This window comes from Diabrotica virgifera, chromosome 1 (assembly GCF_917563875.1).
Source record: "Diabrotica virgifera virgifera chromosome 1, PGI_DIABVI_V3a".
NCBI classification, from domain to species: domain Eukaryota; kingdom Metazoa; phylum Arthropoda; class Insecta; order Coleoptera; family Chrysomelidae; genus Diabrotica; species Diabrotica virgifera.
Genome location: NC_065443.1, coordinates 21,664,268 through 21,690,470, shown reverse-complemented (window position 1 = coordinate 21,690,470; position 26,203 = coordinate 21,664,268). Strand labels below are relative to the sequence as shown.

The 26,203-nt window shown below is 32.8% G+C and overlaps 1 protein-coding gene across 1 annotated transcript in view; it reads right to left on the bottom strand.

The window, feature by feature from the left end:
- LOC114324477 (LIM/homeobox protein Lhx3) overlaps positions 1-26,203 on the bottom strand; it is a 279,019-nt gene that overhangs the window by 240,921 nt on the left and 11,895 nt on the right. Inside the window, exon 2 of the mRNA XM_050644906.1 lies at positions 13,495-13,696. Coding sequence (XP_050500863.1) covers positions 13,495-13,642 — 148 coding nt within the window. The 5' untranslated portion in view covers positions 13,643-13,696. The remainder of the gene's footprint in view (positions 1-13,494; positions 13,697-26,203) is intronic.

Genomic DNA, 26,203 nt, shown 5'->3' with positions numbered 1-26,203 from the left:
AATGCGGAGAGCTGTGTTATGTATTGAATTTAGGAGGTTAAGATATGTTTTAGGAGCAGAGATGTATATGTAAGAACCATAATCCAGTTTGGAACGAATAACAGATCTATATATCTTCAGAAGAGAATTTTCATCTGCACCCCATTGATAGTGTGAAAGAGTTTTGATAATATTTAGTCTTTTGTGAGCTTCACCTTTTATTTCTAATATATGTTGATTCCAGGTAAGTCGTGAGTCAAACGTTAAACCGAGTATTTTACATTCTCTGACAGAGGGAAGATAAGCTTTGTCAATCGTAATACTAGGAGATGGTGATGGTGGTCGTCTACTAAATTTTATTATTTTTGATTTTGTATATGATAATGATAAGCCTATGGAGCTTGTTTTCTTAATGAGGGTATCTACTGCGGATTGAATGAGCTTAGAAGTTGTAGAGATAGATCGTCCGTGGCAGTAAATTATTAGATCGTCTGCATATAAGACATGTCTAATGGGGGAAAGTATATTAGAGCATAAATCACTTATTGCTAGATTAAAAAGAGTTGGGCTTAATACTGATCCTTGTGGTACCCCATCGGTTTGAGTGTGAACTGATGAAAAAATACCATTGACAGACACTCTAAACGATCGAAGTGATAAGAAATTTTGTATAAAATTGAATATGTTACCCTTAATATTATAAAGGGTTAGTTTGTTCAGTATAGATTGCCTGCTAATAGTATCAAAGGCGCCTTCGATATCAAATATAGCAGCGACGACTTCCTGACTTTTGTTGAAAGCATCAGAAATATGACTTTGGAGAAGTATTAGATTATCTTGAGTCAAGCGATTTCGTCGGAAACCTGACTGTTCTTTGGGAATTATGTTATATTTGTTGAAGAACCATATAAGTCTTTTGTTAATCATTTTTTCTAAGATTTTGCACATGGTGCAAGTGAGTGATATTGGTCTATAAGCACTGGGTGACGAGCGAGCTATGTTAGGTTTTTTAATGGGTATTATAATTGAGGTTCGCCACTGGTTGGGAAATTTGTTGGATGACCAGATTAAATTAAACATTTCAAGAAGTTTAAGGAGACCTAAGTTGGATAGTTTTTTTATAAAGATATAGGGAATATCGTCGGGGCCAGAAGCAGTGTTTTTGAAAGTGTTAATGACCGAGGTAAGTTCTGCGTAAGAGAACGCCGAATTCAGATAAGTAATATCCTTAACTGTTTCGGAAGAACATGGAGGAAGGGTGTTGACTAATGGCTCAAGTAAAGAAGAATTTATTTTGCTTTTAAATTTTGTATTGAAGTGTTTTGCTAGGGTTTCGCCAATTTCTTGATTATCACTGATAGTAATATTATTTGAGATAAGACTAGAGATTTTAGTGTTTGTATTGATGCCTTGGATTTGGCGTATTTTTTTTCCAGAGATCAGTAGGATTGGTATTTTCGTTAATAGAAGATACATAGTTTTTCCAAGAAGATTTTTTACTTTGTTTTATAATGAACCGTGACTTGGCTCTAGCTTTTTTTAATGTTGTGAGATTTTCGGGGTTTTTATTTTTTCGATAATTTTTTAGTGCCACTTTATATTGTTCTACAGAGCTTTGGCATGAGGTATTCCACCAAGGAACTCTTTTTTGTTTATGTGACATAGTACTTTTGCCAATGTGCAAATTGGCAGCTGAAAGTATGATGTCTGTGATTAATGATATGTTATTATCAATATTGTCTGATAGTATGAGAGAAGGAAATGCGATATCTGTTTGGGATGTATAACTTGTCCAGTCAGCATTTTTAAGTCGCCAGTAGCTTCTGGGCAGAGTTTGTTCAGTATTGGGAATATTAGATGATATAAAGATAGGATAATGGTTGCTATCATAAAGGTCATCAGAGACTTTCCAAGTTAGTAAAGGTGCAGATTTGGGATCACTAAAGCTAAGATCTATCGAAGAAAACGTCCCAGAGGAAAAATTTAAATGTGTATTAGAACCTGTATTTAATATGCAAGAGCCTGTACAGTTAATTACATTCTCGATAGTTTTGCCTTTATTTGACGTATGATTGGATCCCCACATAGAATTATGAGCATTAAAATCGCCTACTAGAATGTACGGTGTAGGAAGCTGATAAATAAGGTCTAGAAGTTCAATTTCCTTTAGTGAGTGGTTGGGTGGAATATATACACTACAAATAGTGAGCTTATTTGGACACCATACGGTTATGGCGATAGCCTCAAGTTCGGTGGTGAGAGAGAGGTGAGATGAAAATAGTTCGCTGGAAACAAAAATTGAGGTTCCACCACTGGCTCTATTGCAGTCAGTTCGAACATAGTGATAGTCTTCAAAATTTTTTAGTTTAGGAAGTTTGGATAATTTGGAATTAGTTTCTTGTAAACATATGATTTCAGGTTGTTCTTCGGCAACTAATTGCTGGATTCTTTCCAAGCGAGGAAAAAATCCATCGCAATTCCATTGAATTATTTTGAAAGCGAGTTTTAGTTAGCTTGAGAGGTAGAAAACTGTGAAGATGGAAGAGCTTGTTCAGAAATAGGAAAGGTGGTTTCATCTTCAGTTTGGTAGTCAGACGAGGCACTCATATTGTCATTGTCATCAGGATTAAGTTGTCGTTTAATTTTTTTTTGTAGTCTAGTAATGCGGTTTTTAAAAGACCTCTCAGTTGATTTTGAATGGAGAAGTGATAAATCGTTTAGTAATCCTTCAATGTTAGAAGTGAAATTAAGAGCTTCTTTAAGTGGATCTGGGATGCCATATGTAATTTCTAGGAAAGCTGTAAACTGAGTTTCGGTAAGAGTTAGTTCCGATGAATTATTTTTGTAGATGCCTTGAACTGCATTAAGTGAACTGACTGTTAGTTTATGTTCTTCTGTTATTGTTGTTTTGGATTTTTTCTTTTTGCGTTTACAGGGAGTATTAGTTTTGACAAGCAAGGGTGGAGGCATTTGGTTGTTAGTTAGATCCGGTGTAGTGACCGGAGAAATTTGAAGTGGGGTGCTTGCATTGCTGTCAGTAGATATGGGTCTTTTATGGCCGTGTGTTAGGAGGGGTGGTGACTCTGTAATGTCAGTTTGTGTTGAAGTACTTGGAATTTCGGAAGAAGTTGCATTTAGTAAATTAGTTTCAATATGACTGCTTTCCGTTGGAGATAATATATCGGTGGGAAGAGATACGGGGGTAGCGGGTGTAGAAAGTTCGGTATGAGTTACTGTGATTGGAGCATTAGTACAAGCGTCAGCAGTATGGCCAGCTTGTTTGCATAAGAAGCATTCTAATTTGTCAGTAGACACAAATATTCTATTTGGCGTGTTGTCGTAAGTTATTAAGATAGAGGTTTGAATTGAAAAGTTTTCGTTATCAGGAATAACATAAGAGACTCTTCGGAAGCTCATTATGTGGGCATAATCATCACTAAGTGAGCCACATTTCACGAATGATACAGGAGAAGCTATTTGTAATCCGATATCTTTAAGTGCTTTTTCTATTATAAGGTGCGGTATTGTGGGCGATACATTTGATATGAGGATACGTTTAGCTGGAGTAATAAGTCGTCTGATAGGGACAACTATTGAGTTTATGGTAATACTTTGGTGGGTACTCAGAAGTTCGTCGACTACTGCAACGGAGGTTAAATAAATACAAATACGATTATTAGAAATTCGAGATGCAAAGGTAATATTCTTGGGGGTAACAATGTCACCTATAGCTTTTATATACTCAAACAGAACGACATTTGGAAGTGCATGTAAGACAAGGGCTTGATTTTTATGAGGAAACGATGGAGGTGCAGGTTTAGTTAAGGTTGCGGCGACATAAGACTTATTCATTGTTACGTTAGTTTGTAAATTTATTTGAGAGTTATTTGAGGTCATTTTTGTGAGTGGTCCTGGATGCCAAAACCACTACACGTAAATTTTATTAATGCAACAGACGTCCTAGTAGGACTCTGTGGATAAAGTGATAAAAAAAAATAACAGTTACCTGGTATGATGTTACGCCACTGGATAATCAAATTGTTCAATTAATGTAGTTTACGATGCACAGTTTTTTAAAAAACAACACTGAATTGTTCGTAAATATCACATATTTCTTTGTGTTTACATGGTAATTAGTACAAACTAGTAATAAAAAAAAAACTCGTAGATATCAGAAATATCTACCTACAGCAAACGATAAAGCGACAACGTGTGTACTCGTTGACTTTCTAATTAGGAATGAATTATAATTTTATATCTTGCCAATATGGTATATTAATCCTGTGTAGGCGATACACTGAATCTCAAATATCGATAAAATTTTAAAATATATCGATATATTTAATTTATCGATACATCGTTGCCATGCCTAATTTAAACCAGTCGCTTAAATTGTTCAACCACGACACTTTCCTTCTTCCTATAGTTCTTCCTCCTCTTATCTTTCCCTGCATTGTCAGTCTTAGCATTTCATATCTATCACTGCCCCCCTCATTACTTGTCCCAGATATTGTAACTTTCTTATTTTTTGTTATATTTATTATTTCGTATTCTCTGCCCATTTCTCGCCATACTTTCGTGCTCGTTTTCTTCCGTATCCATGCTATTATAAACATCCTCCTATAACACCATATTTCAAATGACTGTAGCTTATTTATGAGTTCTTGCTTCAATGTCCAACGTTCAAGTCCATATTAAAATATAGAAAACCCATAGCATCTTAGAACTCTTACTCTCAGTTCTAATCTAAGGTCTTTGTTGCAAATTTCATTTTTACAAACGCATTTCTTGCTATTTGTGTCCTAGCCATTATTTCTGTTGTTTGATCATTATTGTCTGAAATCCAGGTTCCTTGAATATTTCCTTTCGGATACATCTAATCTGATTAAAATATTTTGCTTTCTTGCAATGTGTTTTGCTACTGCTATTGTTTCTGCTGCTGCTTTCGCTTCTTCGAGATCTTTGTCCGACCTCTTTTCTTGCCAGTGTTTATAGTTTTCGCTTCTCCTTTATTTTTCTTGAATTTCATTTGACAACTACCAGGTGTCTTTATTCTCAAACTACTTTCTTTGCCTTATATTCGTATAATATATAATTTATCTCTCCAGGCCAAGAAGGCCCATAGATTGGTTAACTATTCTTTTCCATTCTTTCCTGTTGGCTGTTTTATTTCTCCAATTTGGGATTTTCAGTTCTTCTATGTCTTTCTCAACATCCATCTTCTACCTGGTTTTCGGTCTACCTTTCTTCTTCTTTACTTTTGTTCCTCTCCTTTATGAGGACCCGTTTTTGAGATTAGTAGAAAAGTTTTAAGGATATGAGACATCAAGCTTAATAATCACTCAGTACATAGAGTGACTGATTTGCAAGTTCCTGAAAGTAGTGGGAGGGGAAGATTAGAGAAAATCTGAGGAAAGACGCTAAGGCGGGATATATTATATCGGTAAAGGGATTAGTACTAGTATGACCCAAGATAGAAACTTATATATATATATGAAGCCGACACCGCAAGAGATGAAGGTAAAAGAGTGATGATGATAGAAATCTTGGCAGTCAGACAGATAAGAGTATTTGGTCAACAAATCAACTTAAAAAAACTTTAAACGGCTCATAAAAGAGTCGAAGTGAAACAGATAAATGGTAAAAAATACTGGGTGTAGAATATAGAATTAAAATAAAGACAGGAATAGTGGGAACTATAAATGCCTTATGTATTTTACTTACTTAGTGGTCATCTTATGTCAAATAAACAAGACACCAGTAATACTTTTAATATTTATTTAATAACATTATCAAATGTGTTCTTATCAGCAAGATATACTCTTTTACTTCATGACCTTAACAACATGGTCCGCGGTAACAAAGTTCTAAACATGAATTTTTTCTTCTGTTGCAATTCAGGACACACTCGTTAGGATAAGTTACACCATCTGAACCACATACTGGAAGAAATATAAAGGGACATATGCAAATTGCATCTGCCTGTACATATCCAAATATTAATGAAAATGCCACTGCCACAAGTACCACACAAACAAATTTCATCTTGAACGATTTTGTAGTTTTGAATATTCTCAGCTTACTAATGAAACGAAACTGGGATAGATAGATATTTATAGTAAAGGAAACAATCACTAAATTTTCCCCATACGTGTTTATCAGCCGATGTGTGACTATTATTCACTTAGTTAATGTACTAAAGATTATTAAAAATATTACTGGTTTTACTGACATTTAACGATTTGAAGTGTAACATTTGAGCAATTTAGAGGAAAAGTGAAAATTTTACAAATTTTGTTTCATTATTTTATCGCGTTCGTTAAAAAATATTATTAGGGGAGTGCATATAGATTTTCACTTCGGAAAAAATCAAACAATTACTTTTTGTAATTTCATTAAGAAATGTTTAATAAACAACATATCAAAAAGTTCTACTCGAGAAGTGGGTGCTTCATTTTTTATTAAACAAATAAACTACGAAATTAGATGTTTTTTTAAATAACTCCGAAAATATAAACTCTAGAGAAAACTGACTTGACAATTGAAAAATTCAGAAAATTTTACAAAAAAAACCTTACATAAAAAATTTTCTAAAATTAAATCTGTATCTTCTATAATTTTTTATTTATAACGCTAAAGTCACCCTTCTCACAAACATTGGCGCACTGTATACTAACGTACGGCGAAGTGCACGGTTGAGTTATTTTAATGTAATTCTTTAACTAATGGATCAAATGAAATTTTACAAACTGAACATGAAAGAAGAATAATTAAGCTATCTTACGGTTTTAATAGAAAGAAATAAAATATATGGGCATAAGTACGGAGTGGGCGAAAAATGAGCCTTACATGAATTTTGTTTAAAAATGATTTAAAAATATGTAACTAATACAATTTTACTTATAAAACTCTCAATTTTGTACAACTTACCTTTCAAGCATCCTACTAAATGATGTTTCATTCAAAAAAAATCTCAAAAATTTAATTCCAATGATATGACGTCTCAAAAAATGTAATTTTTGAAATCTTCGTAGTTTTATAGAATTATCACCACTTTAAGACGATATTACTCAAGTTTGAACAGATCTGTTAAAGTTTTATAGGTGCTTTTTTAAAGCTTAGGACGTAATATTTAAAATGCACTAAATTATTTTACTTTGGAAATGAAATAAACTATTTCTTTTTAAGAAAATTAAGAAAGATAACATAAATGTAATACAAAAACCGAAAATTACCAGCTAAAAAAATGTTTATACAAAGTGACCAAAACTTTTTTCTGTAAAGCTTACCTAAAATACATTTAATAATAAGCTTCAACAATAATAAATGTTCAGCAAAACAATTTTTTTTAGCTCTTATACAGTATATCTGCGTAACTTGGAACCTATTGATAACTTTTTTATTATCAGTTTTACGAAAAAAAGTTATTCTTTATAAAATACTCTGAATCGTTTATAATCTAAGATGCAATCATCACATATCAAGTTTAATTAATGTTATACGAGGTATGTCAAAAAATATGAATTTCACCCAAGAGTAAAGTACCTTTACATTTCACAATATCGAAAATTGTTATTAAGAAAAGTTGTTTGGAATTAAAAAACTTGTTTTAGTGTTCAATTACATCCTTTTAATTAAAATATTGTGAATAATAAAGGCACTTAACTCTTAAGAAAAATTCATATTTTTTACATACCTCGTATAAAATTAAAAAAGTTTGATATATGATGGTTGTATCTTAGAATTTAGACCAGGAAAGTATATTATGAAGAATAACTTTTTTTCGTAAAAGTGATAAAATAGTTATCATAATTGTAATAAAATGATGATGAATATCCGTAATTTGAGAAAAAATTTAAAACATTTTTTTCGATTAGAATGATGTACTAATTGTATATTTAGACATATTTTTTAATTTCAAACAACTTTTAATAATAGCATTTTTTGATATTCTGGAATATAAAGGTACTTTACTCCTTAACGAAATTCATATTTTTGACATAACTCGTACAAAATTGATAAAATTTGATATCTGATGGTTGAGTTTTAGATTGTTGACTATCCATAGTATTTTATTAAGAATAACTTTTTTTCGTAAGATTGATAATAAACAAGTTTTCCATGTGATTTCTAGCTACGCAGACACACTGTATAAGAGCTTCTGTATAAGAATTTTCAAATTGCAATGCCATATTCGGATTCAGCATAATCATAAACAAAATAGAAACATATTTGATCAAAGTAAAATTATGAATTTAACGATATTTTTAAAATTATTTATACAAAACAATTGTTATTGTTTAAACAATTAATAAACAATTAGGGGCAAAATCTGTGAGTAGAGCTTTTTATTTTAACATGTATATAAACTAGCAAAAAAGTTTTAGAAAAATATAAGCTTGTTTGAATTTTACCGAAACAATGCATGTTTTCGTTCTAATTGCACTCCCCTATATATGAAATTTATAGAAATAAAAGGCAGATATCGAGCACCTAGTTTATTAAATCTTGCCCAACTTGTAATTTTGCTCCTAGAGCATCATCAGGAGCATTTCGTCAAATCAGGAAGGTATCCTGGCAAATGTCGATCTGCTAATAATGTAGTATCTATATATAAGGAGTGGGGTTCCTACGGTCTCCTCCGCATCCCACATTTCGCTCGCCATCGTTTTCTATCCACCCATTCGTTTTCCTCAATAGCTCTATGTGCCATAGATTATTCTATGCCTTTCTTCCATGTTTCTGTAGGCCTTCCTCTTCTTCTTCTATTTATGGGTGTGAAATTTAATGCTCTTTTTGGCCACCTTTTATCTGACATCCTCATAACATGACCATACCATAGCAATTTCTTTGTTTCTATATGGTCAACCGTGGAATATACACTCTTTGTCCGTCGTCTTATTTCCTCATTTGGTACGTGTTCTAATCTAGATACCCTGCATACTCTACGTAAGTAATCCATTTCTGCTACTTCGATATTTTTTCTTACCTTTCCTGTAAGTTGCCAACACTCTGCTCCATAAGTTATAATAGGTTCCACAATTGTTCTGTAGATTGTTAATTTTGTGTCCAGCTTCACCTTGTTAGACCATAGTAGACCATTTAAAATACGAGTTGCTTTCCTTCCTTGCTGTATCCTATGCTGTATGTCTCTTTTTGTAGTTCCTTCTTCTGATATTATGCTTCCTAAATATCTATATTCCTTACATTTTCTTATACTTTTTAACTCTAATTCCGGATCTTCGGTTTTCTCTCCTATTCTCAAACATTCCGTTTTCTCCATATTCATACATAGGCCCCATTTTTCATATTCGATCTGTAACTTTCTTAGCATATAATCCATATCATGTTCATCGTTGGCCAGAATTACTTGGTCATCAGCAAATAACAAAGTTGTTAAGCAGTTTTCTTTAAGCAGTTTTCCCATCCCAGCAACTGTTTTCCTCCATTGCTCCAGAGCTTTCTTGAAGTATATTTAAAATAGTGTTGGCGATAAGCAGCACCCTTGCTTATGGTAAATGCTAAATAAGATATTTACACGCTTTTAAATAGATAGGTAATATACAATTATTGAGACCACACCTTCTACGTATAATCACCTTTTAAACGCTAATAATTTACTGACAACAAGTGCACCAGGTGTTGAAAGCATTAACAAGGAGCCACTCTCATAACATTATGCAAAATCACGGGGTGCTTATTAATAACGTATTAACTAAGGAGGGAGCGAACTGTAAAATTACTAATTACTTAGAAAAATTTCTGCTTTATACCTTTTATCATCTGAAGTAAATAGGAAGTAGGTAGGGGAGAGTTGGACAAAACCGGGTAGGTTGATAAAACCGGGTACCCCTTAATTCTTCTAACTGTCTGCTGCTATCTATCAGACAATGTTAAAACTATTGTCCCCTTACCACCAACAGTCGTGTGTAGTAGGGTGGAACGAAAAATTCGAAGTCATTATTTTTTATGGGGCTAGTGCGAAAAAGTTGTGTTTTGATGTATAATAAAACTGTAAGAAATCTTTTTTGTATTGGACCCTATCTTCAGGTTCCATATAAAATTTAAATTTTTGAAAATAACAAAAAAAATAATTTTAAAGATTTATTTTTTAACAGTTCTTTGAATCTAAATAATTGTTTTATGATACAATATACATTTTAAGATTGGTAGTCTGATTTTGTGTTAAAAAACGGCATAATAGTTCTAGACTGCAGCCTTGAACGAAAACGAATAAAGCCATCCCTTGATTCTGGTCCACAAACAGCAACTGATGCTTAACAGTTCTCTCCACGGATTTTGTATGACAAGAGCAGTTTAAGACCATTATGTTGTTGTAATTCCCAGAATCAATCATCCCTTACATCTTCATTGGAAATATGTTTTAGCAAAGGAGGAGCCGTAACTTTGAATCCAGAAATAGAAATTAAGTCAATATAATCTGCAGCACTAAAATTTAATGTTGGTATTTTGAATCTCTGGATCTTTTTTTTCTTTCTGACGTTCTCTAGCTTTCGGCACTCTGCGTAGTCCTAGCTCCCGTATATGTTTTCGTTCATCTTTCATCATACCGAGTAATACATTTTCTTTATTTTTCTTTGGTCAACTGGTAGAAATCGTGAATAATGGATCATTCGCTATAAATGTTTTGAAAAATCAGAACAGCTAGGATAAAGTTTTATACAAAACTAAACTGGTGCATACACTTTCTGGATGAAACTTACTAACAGAATTAATTGGGGGCTGGGACATTCAGTTACAACATACAATCGAAGCAACCGATTATCAACTGTCAGCCACCTTGCGTGTGATATTTTCCCAGGTTTTTTAAGGCTCAAATCAATAGGACATTTTCCCGCAGCAACTGCTAGACTGATTTGGTACAAGTACTTCTGATCGGTACTAAGGTCTGTTGTTTCTAATAATTCTGCTGGGTTGTTTTCTATTGCGACAAAATCGACAACAGCCTTCTCTTTACAGCGTTCCAGAAGTTTCCCTATTGGCCCTGAAAAACCAAGTGGTCCACTGGTGCGTCCATCTAACTGTTGAATTAAATGACATAGAGGTAGCTTATTGCAATGAAATAAGCATTGAAGTGAAGTGCCGCAGTATTTGTGACGTAGATGGTTGGACTGTAACTGTTGACAAAGGAGCAATGAATTCTTCTTCATGATCATCTGCATCAGAAGAATTTGAGTTAGACCAGCTGCTACTTATGGAAGTATTAGAGGAATCAACGGTACATGCTTTAAGAACAATTTCGTCAGATATTTTTGAGAACATGCCTTTGCCATTATGGTTCTTTCCATTTTCTTCCATATTGCTGTAGATGCTGCAATATCCACTGGTCAAATTGCCATTTTTAGACAGGATCGTTGATCTTGAAGAAAAATTCGCTCATTTTGTGGTACTTACTCTTGATTTTATCACAAGTACACACACACAGTTCCAGTCATGTTGCACTTGCAAGCCGCGATATTCAATAACTTTTTACACTCCTTTCGAAACTGGCAAATCTTTTCTATTTATGAATCAGATGCTTGCTGAGATTTTGTGTACCTATCACTTAAGATTTTAATACTCTGTATAAATATTTTTAATCATATCTTGTATGCACTTATGCGATAATGTTGAAATAGAAGTTTTTATTCATATTTGTTCTACTTTCGTTGCAACGGCATTCAAGACGTCGGCGATATATGCATCTTTATTATACTTTGTCAACTTAAGTTCATTACGAATAAAGAGAAAGCACTTTAGAATGTCACACTTAGTTTGTAAAACACAATCATTGAAATTTGATCAGAGCCATATTGATTTTTTCGACAAAAATAATTTTTTTGTTTTTTCATTTTGCAAATCCAATATGGAACCTCAACATATTTTTTTATTTCAAAATGCTCTCGCACCAATTGTTTTCATCACCTGATACAACTTTTAAACGATAGCCACAAGAATTTTTCTTTTCTTTTATTTTTTTGACCTTTTTCGTTCCACCCTAGTGTGTAGTGTGTATTCATTTCTACTTCATTTGATTAATCTGTGCCGGAGTAGTAAGACCTCACCTGTTTTTCGATGCAGCAAACTCGATTTTTAAAGTAAGTTTGTTGTTGTTTTTTTCCTCTACTGAATAACTAATAGCCATTTCAAAATTTAATACATGTAACCTAGTATATTACCCTTTGTTGTTGTTTGTTTGGGTTTATATGACTGCGGACACTAAATCCATTCGCCAATTTTACTATAATTTGGCCAAACATTTTTAATATTATTTCATAACTTAAAAATTTAAATAAAATTTAATGTCTCGTTTACGAGTTTGACAAAACCGGGTAGTCCGAAAATCGACAAAACCGGGTACCCGATTTTATAAGACATATTATTGTTCCTCCCAGTTTCTGCAGTGGTTCTTTTGATTTTAGTTAAACTAAAACATGTAGCATTATAAAAGAAAAACTACTCGTCAGTCGTTTGATCAAGGAAGCATGCAAAATGCAATAGTTGAAGTGCTAGAACATAGGATAGTATGCAAAAAAGCCTCTCAAAGTTTCAATGTTCCGCAATCCACTTTAGAAATAAGAAAAAAGTAAGAAATGGTAACTCTGTTGAAGAAGCTAGTAAGAAAGCTTGTAGGAAAAAAAATTTCCAGTCGTAAAAAAATTAAAAGTAAATGAACTGGATAAAAAAGGCTGCACTAAAAACAAAAGTGGTTCCGAAAATTACCGATTGCAGATTCTGAGAGTTTGTCGGAAGAAGATAACAATGACTATGCATGTCTATATTACAATGAATCATTTTCAAATTCTAAGGCGAAGGGAGGTTGGATAAAATGTGTGTCTTGAACTAAATGGGCTCATGAAGCCTGTAGTGCCTATGATGATGTAGATGAAGTTTTTATTTGGGACTTCTGATCATAGATTTTCGATTTGTGTTCATACACTTTCAATAAATATTTTATTTTCTATCCATTAGTCTTTTTACATGGTAATTAAGTTACTACCCAGTTTTATCATTACCGGTTGGACAAAACCGGGTATTTTGCAATATTTTCATAAAAATAAAAAAATTGAAAATTTAAGAATATTTATAAAAATTGACATCGGTATATAAAATATAAGTCATTTGAGAATATTTCAATCTGCAGCAAACGTTTGCTACTCTAACATAGCACAAGATACAGACGGTTTTTGGACTGGTACCCGGTTTTGTCCAACTCTCCCCTACCTGATATGTTTTATTGGTACTTTATAGTGATATATCAAAAGTTAACAGAATGTTTTTATTAGGAGACTACGATAGGAAGTTATATTTTTTTCTGCAGCCGCCGCTAAAACTAAACAGTTATTCGGGCGATTTAATTGTAATCAATTATGGTTTCTGCAATCCAATCAAAGTTGACGTTGACAGTTGGTGACAGTAATTAAATATTTGATAATGATCAGTTGTTGATTCCATTTTTGATTAGCGTTCGAACAACCGGCCCTTAATGTTAAAATACAGTTATCTTTAATTTACCTTCAAGCGCTTTGTTTCTAGCCAACAAGGCCAAAAGGACATCTGAATTAGGAGGTCCATCCATCGCGTGGGGAGGCATCATGGGCTGTGAGACTGGCGGTAAACCTGGAATATGCGGAAGGGTCCTGGATTGATCCAAAATGGACATAGTAGTTGCGTCTCCTCCCGACTAAGACGGGCTGATGGCTTCTGCTACTGCTACCTACGACAAAGTAATGGTATTAGAGCATTTCCCAACATTTCTAATATACGAGTAGCTACTACGAAGTAATCAATATAAAAAATGGCATGTAGCACTTGGGGAGTGCCGACAGAAGTGACTACTTCTTGTAGTACGTTATGTGGGTTAATTAATATTTATATCTGCTTTGTAAATTTTGATTCGTCATACCATGTAACACGTAATATCCTTCAAAAATTTATTATCTTCTTGAGGTTTTATCGTTACAAATTCTGCAAACTCTGTGTTTTATTATGGTCTGTTTCTTTTAAACTTTGAACTGCGGTGTAAAAATAGAGACAAAATTTGTGTTTGTTTTTTTTAATTCGATGAACAGATGACATATGACATTGGTATAGGTACCTAAATTTTCCTCACCACAACCTAATGAGCCTTCGGGATAAGCATCAAATTAACCAAGAACATTGATTGTATGATCATAATTATCAACAATAGGCTTCACCTTGTTAAATTTTTGTTGAGAACAATCAAAATATGTTAAATTTTTAAGCAATCACTTCACGGTGTCACGGGTTTCATTTTGTAGTAGACATAGCACACGTTCAAGTAATTAAATATTATTTTATATTCAATAATGTTATAATAATATACCCATTTTTAATTTTATCCTTTGTTGGTACTCCACTCATCCATCTAAGCATTCTCATTTCCGTTCCCGTTCCATGCATTCGTTGTTCCTATTCCCTTTTAACTTGGCAACATTCAGTTCCGTACATATGCTGGTCTTATGGCTGTTTTATAAAATTTTTCCTTCCCTTTCATTGGAATGTTTCTTTTAAACAACACATCACTCGCTTCCTTCCACTTCATCCATCCAACGCTAATGCATGCCTGTATGCATCTTCATATATTTCCCCATTATTCTGTAATACCGATTCTAGATATTTAAGACCAATACTTTTTACAATTATTTCAAAATCCAAAGATATCATTTTATTTGTAGTAACTCAGGAAATAATTCAGGAAAAAATATCCCCACAAATTATCCCTGAACAAAAAATCCCCAGACAAAAATGCCCAGACAAAAAATCCCAACAAAATATCCCCACAAATAATTCCAGGACAAATTATCTCCGGACAAAAAATCGCCGCAAAGAATCCCGGACAAAAAAGCCCCACAAATTATTTTTGGACAAAATATCCCCACAAAAAATCTCGGATAAAAAATCCCCAAGAAATATTTGCTGTCGAATAGTTCTCTAAAAGTTTTCCCGTGAATGCAACCGACGCAAATGTTTTTCAGCCTCAGTGCATGAGAGTTATAGCAATAGTCATGAAACCGCTTATCGGCACGAAAATAATGATTAGCAATTAAAATTAAGCATGAATTGAAATTTCGATTACCAAATTTCAAATTCGAATTGTGAGTTTTTTTAAAAATCGTGGAAGATATGGGGAATAATGGCGCTGTGGGATCATTCTAATAATGAGAATAATGTTGATTCGCTTGAATATTTTGCTCACTATACTTTGAATAACTCTGTTCAAAACATTACCCATCCGTGATGATAACTGCTGGTCCTGAAATCGATAATCTTAATTGTAATGCAAAAAAGCTGTTGCTTTTTGTAAATTTAACGTCAAAAATATTTAGTCATCATCATTATCATCAATGGTGTTATAACTCTTCGAGAGTATTTGCCGCGTTCACTAGTGCCTTCCATGTTTGTTGGTTTTGTGCCACTATTTCCCATTGTCTCACTCCAATTTTCTTCAGATCTTCTTTGACTGCATCTTTCCACCTTTTTTTAGTCTGTCCTACAGACCTTTTCCCATCGGGCCTCTCCTCAAGCAGATAAATTTTTAAAGTTTTTATGGATGCTAACAGATCCTCAATTACGTTTTTTTTTAAAATCGGAGATCGAATAGTCATGCCCATAAATTTGTTCCCAAAAGCAACAAAAAAGTCAAAATAATCGAAAAGCTTTGTATAACTTTCCTCGCGATGCGTGATGATGATGATATGATAGAAATGGATGATGATGATAGAAAGAACACCGCACATATCATATGGAAAATATAATGTCACTCATATTAAATAAAATTTACATGAATAGATGCGTCCTGAAATTTCAATACAGTAGAACGTCAATAATCCGGATTAATTGGGACCGGACCCCATCCGGATTATCAAATTATCCGGATTATCGAAATTACCTTAAAAAAAGGCCGGTATACACATTAAAGTACAACAAACGTTTTAAAATTTTATGTTTTCTCTTGTACAGTAAAGTGTCTAGAGGTGAAATATTAATCATAACTATTTTTTAAGTTTAACCACTGTAATTACATAATTTATAATAGCAGCATGTGTACAGTAAAACATCAGACCCTATTTGGGTTTTTAAAAAAATGTGTAAAATATTTTTGAACTGCGGTAGACGTTCGTTTTTCGCAGCGAAGTTCTTAATTTATTTTAAAAGAATAAGATATTTTTGCTAGATACAAATCCGGATTATTGACGATCCGCATTTTTGACGTCCGGATTATCGACGTTCTACTGTAATTTGATACCATTGCGCCAACTCTGTATTTTGATTAAGAGCGTAAATTAATAAAAATAAATCTAAAATCAAATAGAAATGTACGTGTGTCAAAGAGAGAAAAAAGATCTTGTGATTCGCTTGCTCCATAAATCTTTCTCGAGGGATTAAGGCAGAGGCTTACTCTTATTTTTTTCCTATTATTATTGATAATAAAGTAGGTATAATTTGGTTAGTTTTACTGCCTCTAATCGGCTTAAGCTAGTGGTGAATAGACTGTATTCAATAGCCGCTAGACTAATATTATTTATGAATGCCAGTTTTATGGACTTCAAAATGCGATTTCGGACGGGGTCGAGTTCGCTCCCAATGGTAAGAATTTTACCTGAACTAAAAAAGGTAGAGTCCGAATTGGCTCCCATAGACAAAATTTATTTTACCTAAACATGTCGAAAATATCACCCAGCGTTGTCACTTCTTTCAAATTTTCTCTTTTTGTTAGAAACAGGTACCTTCCTAGAAATATCTATGGGAAAGGAGGAAGACCTAACCCTTCGGTCCTAACTTAACTTTCGGGTATTAGAGAGTAGAGCGCAAACCGGCCGATTTCAGGTAAGAGCGCAAAACGGTCGAGCGCATACCGGCCGACACCGATAACGTGTGTTAAAATTGCCACATATGCCAATGTTGAACTAAAACAAACTCTAAAAGTATTTGTCTAAAAGTATAATTTTCCTATAAAAAGTCTATATCACTATGTAAATTTCCTAAGCAGCATAAATATTACACGATTTGGCAACAATGTCTAATGTTTCCGCGATTATATGAGAGCCTACCCGCATTCATGCGGGAGCCAATTCGTACCCTTCAAAAATATACCTGAACGAAGCGGAGCGAACTCGACTTCACCCGCGATTTCGATAAAGTTTAATTACAATTAACACACTAATTAAGCAAAATTCAGAATTGGCGCAATGGTATCAAATTATTGAAATTTCAGGACGCATCTATTCATGTAAATTTTATTTCATTTGAGTGACATTATATTTTCCATAAGATAAGTGCGGTGTCCTTTGGTAATCTAAATTACAATTCATACTTAATTTTAATTGCTAATCATTATTTTCGTGCCGAAAAGCGGTTTCAACAAGCGGCTATAACTCTCATGCACTGAGGCTGAAAAACATTTGCGTTGATTGCATTCACCGGAAAACTTTTAGGGAACTATTCGACAGCTAATATTTCTTGGGGATTTTTTGTCCGAGATTTTTTCTGGGGATATTTTGTCCAAAAAGATTTGTTGGGATTTTTTGTCTGGGATTTTTTGTCCGAGGATTATTTGTCCGGGGATTATTTGTGGGGATTTTTTGTGGGAATATTTTGTCTGGGGATTTCTTGTCCAGAAATAATTTGTGTGGATTTTTGAAGTTATACTTCTTTAGGCACGAGGGTAAATTTTTATTTTGCTTGGCGCATGCGCACACCGACAGTATGGTATGAAACGTTATGAGGGATCTGATTGGGTGTTAAAATCATCTGTCAATAATTGTTCAAATGGAGATTCTGGATAAACAAAATATTGTGTATATTAGTTTTTATTGTTGTGAGGACAGTGACAAGAAGCAAGTTCATAATTATTGTAGTGACTTTGTTCGATCCTAATTTGTATAAAATATTTTAAATTGTCAATATAAATTAAAGTAAAACAAGTACGTATACTATTTCACGGGGGACGAGTAGTTTTTGGAATCGGTAACCCATAGCAACAGTCAGAAAATTAAAAATATCATATCTATCAAATAATTTCAACGAGAAAAAATATATTTTTGTGGAATCTACGTTCGCTTAGTGCTGTGGAATGCGCTGAAATAAAGAACCTATCAAACCATCTTTAAACCTTGTGAATTTCCTACAGCAGAAACCATTGTGCAAAAAAGATAGGACATCACGAAAAGTGCTGAATACCCTCGTTGGCTTTTTACAGTCCTCCAACGAAGAAAAAGGGTTCAGAGCAAACAAAAGGGTTTAAATAGTTTTTAAAAGCAACAGGTACGTACCTTATTGTAAATGTTTCAGTATTGTAATAAAAAATTACAAATTAGGTAAATACCTATTTAGTCCTGTCGCCAGGGGGGGTACAACGGCCTCCTGTATTCAGATGGACTTACCCAAGTTTTTTTTATGTATTTTGACCTGTAGAACACGAATTTTTTGGGTAACAGTTGATCCGGATGTCGATAAGATTGTTATAAACCAAGAAGTTGAGGAATCACATAACAGCGATTTCTCGCAAAACAAAACATTTTTTTATATTTTTTGGGCCATTCTAACAAAAACATGTTCCTACAAATTTTTTCGTAGGATGCATAGTTTTCGAGATAACCGCGGTTGAACTTTCAAAAAATCGAAAAATTGGAATTTTTGAACCCGAAAAACTTTTGATTAAAAAATAAAATAGCAATTCTGCTTACCGCATTTGAAAGTTCAAGTCAAATTATATCGGTTTTAATTATTTGTATTGCTAAAAATGTATTATGTTATTGTTAAAACAAAGCTATAAACACCTAGTGCTTGAGTGATGTTTCAATGATTTCTCATTTAAAATCGAACGAGTACGTAGAGGAGGTAAAAGTGCAAGCGGCGCTATTTCTAAGTAGCATGCATTAAAACGCATGTATTAGGCACGGGAAACACTATGTGTTTACAGCTTTTTTGAACAATCAAAAAATAAATTTTTAGCAATGCAAATATTCAAAACAGATATGATTTTACTTAAACTTTTAAAGGCGGTAAGCAGAATTGCTATTTTATTTTTTATTCAAACGTTATTCGGGTTCAAAAATTGCAATTTTTCGATTTTTTGAAAGTTCAACCGCGTTTATCTCGAAAACTATGCATCCTACGAAAAAACTTGTAGGAACATTTTTTGGTTAGAATGACCCAAAAAATACAAAAAAATGTTTTTTTTTGCGAGAAATCGCTGTTATGTGATTCCTCAACTTCTTTGTTTATAACAATCTTATCGACATCCGGATCAACTGTTACCCAAAAAATTCGTGTTCTACGGGTCAAAATACATAAAAAAAACTTGGGTAAGTCCATCTGAATTAAGAAGGCCGTTGTACCCCCCCTGGCGACAGGACTAATTTGGAAAATGTACCTACCTAGCTAGTATAGGTAATGCTTTGATTTACATAATTTGGTTACCAACAAAAATCTCCATCTAATATATTGCTTTTTTAGTCTATATTTTGTCGTATTTTAATTCCACAAGAATCAAACTTATTTGATTAAACTAGCAGAATAAGCAACTGTCAAAAAAAATTTAAAACGTTTAGTTGCTAGGTATAACTTTCCACTTCATTCACATGTCTCGGTAGTTAAATTCTGCGTGGGGTGAGTTCAAAATAATATAAACCTGATAGACTCAGGTTCAATTCCCAATGCAATTTTTTTTTATTTTTTTATATATTTTATGATTGTAAGCATATTTATTATCTTTTTTTTTCAGAAAATACGTATTTACTTAAAATTTTCTCAACAATTGTTCAGAAATAATTTCTTTGGTTTAATTTTTCAATGTGTTTGCGTGTGTTTTATTCTTTTATTTTTTTAATTTTTGGTATTGTTTTAATAAAATTTTTTGCAAAGTAGTAAGTAGTAAAATTAGTTTAATATTTAAATAAAATGTAAATAAACTGTTTAAAGTATATTGATTTCGTTGAAATCATATAATAGAAGTATAACTTCTTACGTGCGTACAAATTACATACACATTCTTTTTTGTCCGTGATTATTTCTCCGTAGATTATTTGTCCGGACTCTAAATGGACATTCCAAATACTCTATTTTGTCCTACTAAGTTTTAAACCTTTTTCCTCAAGAGCTTGTCTCCATTGTTCCAGTTTTTATATTCCACTATTTCCTATTAACACTACATGATCAGCATACATCTGGACCAGGGAATGTTACCATGCAGTTTCGCTCTTATATTATGCAAAACTAATGATAAATAAATAAGGACTAAGCATCGAGCCTTGGTGCAATCCTGCTTTCACCTGAAATTTATCAGTCTCTCCCACACCTGTCCTAACACTAGTTGTTACTACCTCATACATACATATATCTCACATCTTTCCCACCACAAAATTTTTCGACGATTTCTATGATATATTTTCTCAATATGAATAGATACCATATGAGCACTTGTTTCTTTATTTCTGTGTTTTTCCATGAACTGCCTAATAATGAAAATTGCATAATATCTATCCACATAAAGCCGAATTGATTATAGGATATTTCGGTTTCTTCACGTATCTGTCTATCAATTACTTTGTCCCATGTGACGGATCTACGAGGTGGGAAAAGAGGAAATTTCCCCATCCCCCCAACAAGGTACAAAATTAAAGAAAGAAATTGTTGAAACATAAATATATTAGTTGACATGAAACTTAAACCACAGACAGACAAATTTAACCCAAGTCAAGTCAAGTCAAATTTATTGATCACATGCGACATTATACAAAGTACATGTATGAGACAAGTCAAAGTTACAGACATACATCTTAAAAGTATATAAATTAATAAATACGATAAAACATACTTAAAAGTTATTTTTAGAATATGGCTCTAGCTCACAAATGTATTGATGTCCAAACCTCCGAAAGTTTGGCTGATGTAAATTCATTCGTATATCTATTGGCAATTTGTTGAAGAAACTTACGGCTGCATAATGTGTGCTACCTTCCAACAAAACAGAACGATGTTGTGGAAGCATAAAGTGATTGTCTCTGAATCTTGTTGAATAAACATGGTTAAATTGAAATTTATTAAATTCATAAATTTTGCAATGTAAATACATAATACACGAAAATATATACAGACCAATGTATTCCAAGAAGCAAAGTCTAAAAGAATAATTCCCTCTCAATAACAGAAAAACCATACTTTAATTAAAAAATTAAAATTAGTTATTTACTGAATTAGGGGAAATGTAGTGCTACCTCCCTTCAAAAATTTTTACCAATCACTGTTATGTCTGTGTGTTTTTAAAATCCTATTTGTTATGTGTTAATTTATTTATTTATTTTTAAAAACTATTCTCAAGTAAGTGCCTACACCCTACCATTAACTTTCTCTCTGAACATATTCCATCATACAATAACTCAAACAAAATAACCTTGCCTCTTTATGATCTTTTTACAATTTTTATTATTTTACAGTTTTTAACCACTCTCTTTTTACAATTTTTTACCATTTTCCATCTAATTAGCCTTCTTATAATTCTATACATTTCATAGATTTCAGGGTGTTTGGCACCTACAATTTTTACTAAATTTGTGACATCCCTTAGTCCTTTGACCGGGAAACGGGACATTTTAATTTAATTTAATTAAATTATTTCCTATTTGTCATTTCCTATACTTTGACCTCTGCCCATATCGCAAAACATCGGCGAGCAAAGACCATCACATTAGTATAAGAGTCTACAATAAAGTGATTTCAAACTTAGCTACATTTAAAACACATCCACTAGAGCATTGTCTTTCTCCTGTCTCACACAACATCCTTTGTTTCACAGCACGCATCTACCTTCAGGATCCATTTAAATTTCAAAAAATTTACTGTGTTTTGACCTACGTAACATGTCTGTTTGCCCTATACCTCTCCCAGCTAATCTATTAGCATAAGTTGGACGTATTAACATGTTAACAACTAAGTGGCAACTCATCCCTTGTAACGGCATCATTTAACTACTTGTAACGCCGACCTGAAGATGATCTGAATAATGTAGAGATCAAAACCGGTCGTCAAAGTATAATTAAATGATTGTGAGTAAGTCTTTGTTTCATTACTACATTTAATATGGACTCACATATGCAACCCATTCAATACTAGGAAATATTCCTTGTTGAAATGAGGCATTACAAATATCCGTCAGTGGATCTGCGAGAGCGTGAATGCATTGTTTTAATAACTTAGGGGAAATCTGATCCAAACCACAACTGTGTTTGGATTTAAAACTTCCGACTATACTAGTTATTTCCTGTGGGTTAGTTGGATATAAAAACATAAAACAACTATTATGGTTTTTTGATGCTGATGTAAACCCACCTATTTTAGTAGGATCCAAAGCGGCAAGTAACTTTGGGGCTATTTCAACAAAATGGTGGTTAAATTTGTCTGCTAAATTATTATTTAAACACGCTAGTTAGGAAAGATAAGATATTATTTATGTCTTGTATGTAGTTTGGGTTTATCTTTTTTATGTCTTTTGGTTGTTGTTTCATTGGAAGTTCCCCCCTAAGGCAAATTTCCCCTCCCAAGGCAAATGTCTAGATCTGCCACTGGCCACTGGACTAAGTAGTTTTATGTCACTGTAATTTGTACTATGTTGTATATCTTCCTGGTTTTTGTAAACCGGTACTAACATACTGCTTCTCCTAATGCTCTCCACACTTTCCCAGGAATATCATCTAGTCCAACTGCTTTCATTCTTGAAACAAGGAGATTATTTATCTTCCTGACATTATTTAAACTAATTCTGGAGGTACCTAATAGTAAGGAAAGCAAAGTTAGTGAACCAAAATAATATAACAAATCAGCTTCAAATAACCCCTGCAGATGATGAAAATCTAGCAAAACAGTAGAATATAATAGGAATACAAAAAAGCCACAATTTTAGTTGAAAATATTTGACATTTCGGTTACCGAAGTGGAAATCGAAACGTCAAATAACCTTAATTTTAAAGTAAAATTGTGGTTCATTTCCAAGTAAAATAGTAATTGCATAAGATGCTACAAGAAAATAGCTTCAGAACAATACAACAAAAAACACAAAACGAAGTATACAACGATAGGAAAAGAAGACACTGAAATGGAAGTACTTGATTAGAAGCAGTGGCGTAGCTGAAGATTGCGGGGCCCCCCGCGGCAATTTTTGTGGGCCCCCGTGCTATAAACATAACGACAACAACTAATAACAGTATAATTACTAAAATATGTGTAAATGACAATATTTGGCCTTTCTTTTATAAGTCTTCATTAGTTAGTGTTAATACATTTTTTTGGGAATAGACATGAAAACCTTTTATACATAATATCTTAATCCGACAAACCTATTAGTAAGTTGTTGCAATATTATATCTAAAGGACATCGCACACATCTTATGGAAAATATAATGTCACTCAAATTCAATAAAATTTATACGAATAGATGCGTTTTAAATTAACGGTCAAATCTTATCATTGCGCCAACTCTATATTTTCAATAATAAGAGCAGAAATTGATATAAATAAATCTGAAATCAAATGGGTACGTACATAAGTTAGAGAGAGAAAAAATATTTTAAAATACCCAAATTGTCGGTACTCCATAAATCAGCGGATTAGTTTCACTAATCGGCTTAGACCCAGCGGGGTTTAAGCTCTTTTGAATAGCACCCAGAGCAATAGTAATTGTAATTGACACTTTTACTGACTCCAAAAATGTGATTTCGATAAACTTTAATTGGAATTTGCGCCGTAATTAATCATAATTAAGAGTTGGCGCAATGATAAGATTTGACCGTTAATTTAAATCGAATCTATTCGTATAAATTTTATTGAAATTGAGTGACATTATATTTTCCATAAGATGTGTGCGATGTCCTTTACACTGAAAACATTAACTACAAAACATTTTTTTATAAAAGTTATTTTTTCGTCGCAGCTGAGCTCATCGTAAAATTGTTTTATACGTTTTATCCGTTTATTTTTAAATTCAGGTATACATAATACCCCACTATTCTGCTATTCCTGCCGCTTTTGCTAAAGTTTCGGAAAGCGAATTTCTCATTTCTAGAAGATTATCAAAAGTTTTCTCAAAAAGTTGAAGGGCGACCGTTAACTCTGCCGTTTCAGATTGCAAAAGTGTAGATGTTAGATTAATAAAGTTAAGTATTTTAGATTAAATAAGTAGTAATGATACCGACAAATTCAAAATTATTCATATGCTCTTATAATGCATTAACTTATAATTTTTCATCGTTTTTTAGATAGCAATGAAATTTTCGTTAAAGATTTCATTACTTGTCGGAAAGCTCGACGCAAACCATAACAGCATCATGTCTGGATGACCACCGGGTCACACATAATCTTTTAAGTGTTGGCAAACGCGATGGATCCAAAGTCATAATAGTACATAGTAATAGTACATCCTATCCTAATCATATAATCTTTTAATTATATCCTAAAACAACCAACTCCTGTACACCAGCAACGGCATTATTCAACACTAGATTCAGGTTGTGTACGGAAAGGTGCTTTGATTGTGTAAATTTTAAAATTTCATTTACAAGAACTTCTGCACTTTGGCCTAACATGCGAATAAATCCCAAAAACCTTTCAACAACTTCTGCTTTAAAAGATAAATTATTTTCATCGCAAGTTGCGTACCGGAAAATAAAATTAAGCTGATCGTGTTTCGAAATATCTTGAGTGGTATCAAGAATTATTGAATAAAAACAATTTTTTTTTAAATTAATCAATTCGTTTTCAGTTTAATAATAATATAATAAAGACTTTTTATTCATTTGGTATGTAAAACAAATAAGCATATAGTTACAGCACATTGAAGAATATAGAACAAAAGCAAAAAAAGTTAAACCCTATTGGGATAACATCTGGCGAAGTCTAGCTAAAGCTACTCTTACTTAACCAAATGTTAATCCCCGACGCTTCTAATTAATCTAAAAATAAACCTACACTAACTAATTAAAAAGAAACGTAACTTCAAAAAAAAAAGGTGGGGAAAAACTAAATATTAACCAAGTACTCAAAAAAAATATTCTTTTCAAACTCATCATTAAGAAAAAAAAATTCTTTCAAAACAGCCCAACCAAAAATATGTCCATGCAGCTCAATGCACAACATAATTGTTAAGCAATGTTATTGCTTATCAAAAAGATATAAACGAAATTTATACTTGAATTGATTAATTGAATATAGTTTAATATTATGAGGAATTGAATTATACAGCTTTACTGCGTTGTAGGTAAAACTCCTTTGGAACCAAGCTGATCTATGTTGTGGCATTGTGAAAGTGTCTTTCAATCTCACGTCTCGCATATGAATTTCCTTTCTTCGGACGAGCTTTTGTTTAAGGATAGTGGAGGTGTTTGGTATCAGAAGTAACTTGTGAATAAAGTTACCTAGATGATATGTGCTTCTATTTTTCATATTAAGCCAACCGCATTCTTTTATTTTATGTGAAATGTGGTCATATTTTCTAATCCCGTAAATCAATCTACAACAGGAGTTTTGCATTTTCTGTATCCTATTCTTCTCCGCCTCCAGTAGACATGGCATAAAAATAAAATCACCATAAGAGTAATGAGACAGGACAAGGCTCTCACAAAGAAGCTTTTTTAAGTCTTTACTTAAAATGTGACGATTCATAAAAATGAGTTTCAATGATGAAAAAGCTTTTTTGTTAATATTTTTGACATGGTCCTGAAATCTTAGATTTTCGTCAAATATAATTCCAAGGTTTCTAGCTGAGGCTGTGAATGGTAAACTAACATGATCGATTTTTATGTTTGAATTGTTTTTTACAAGTTGACGTTGGACTTCATTTGCGATACATAATAGTTTTGATTTGGTGGAATTAAGTTTTAAGTTGTGTTCGTCAGAGAGTTCTTTTATTATTTCAAGATCAGAATTAATTTTATCCAAAGCATTAAATAAATCTTCTTTATCGAAACTAAGGTACAATTGAGTGTAGTCAGCGTAAGCAACTATGCTGCAGTATTGTAAAGAGTTAATAATATCAGTGGTGTAAATTAAAAACAATAATGGAGAAAGAATTGACCCTTGGGGTACACCTGAAAGAATATTTATTGGGGTAGATTGTTGGTTATCTACAGATATTTTTTGTGTTTTATTTAATAAAAAAGATTGTATTAGGTTTACAGACTCTGCCTCAAACCCATAGTATCGCAATTTT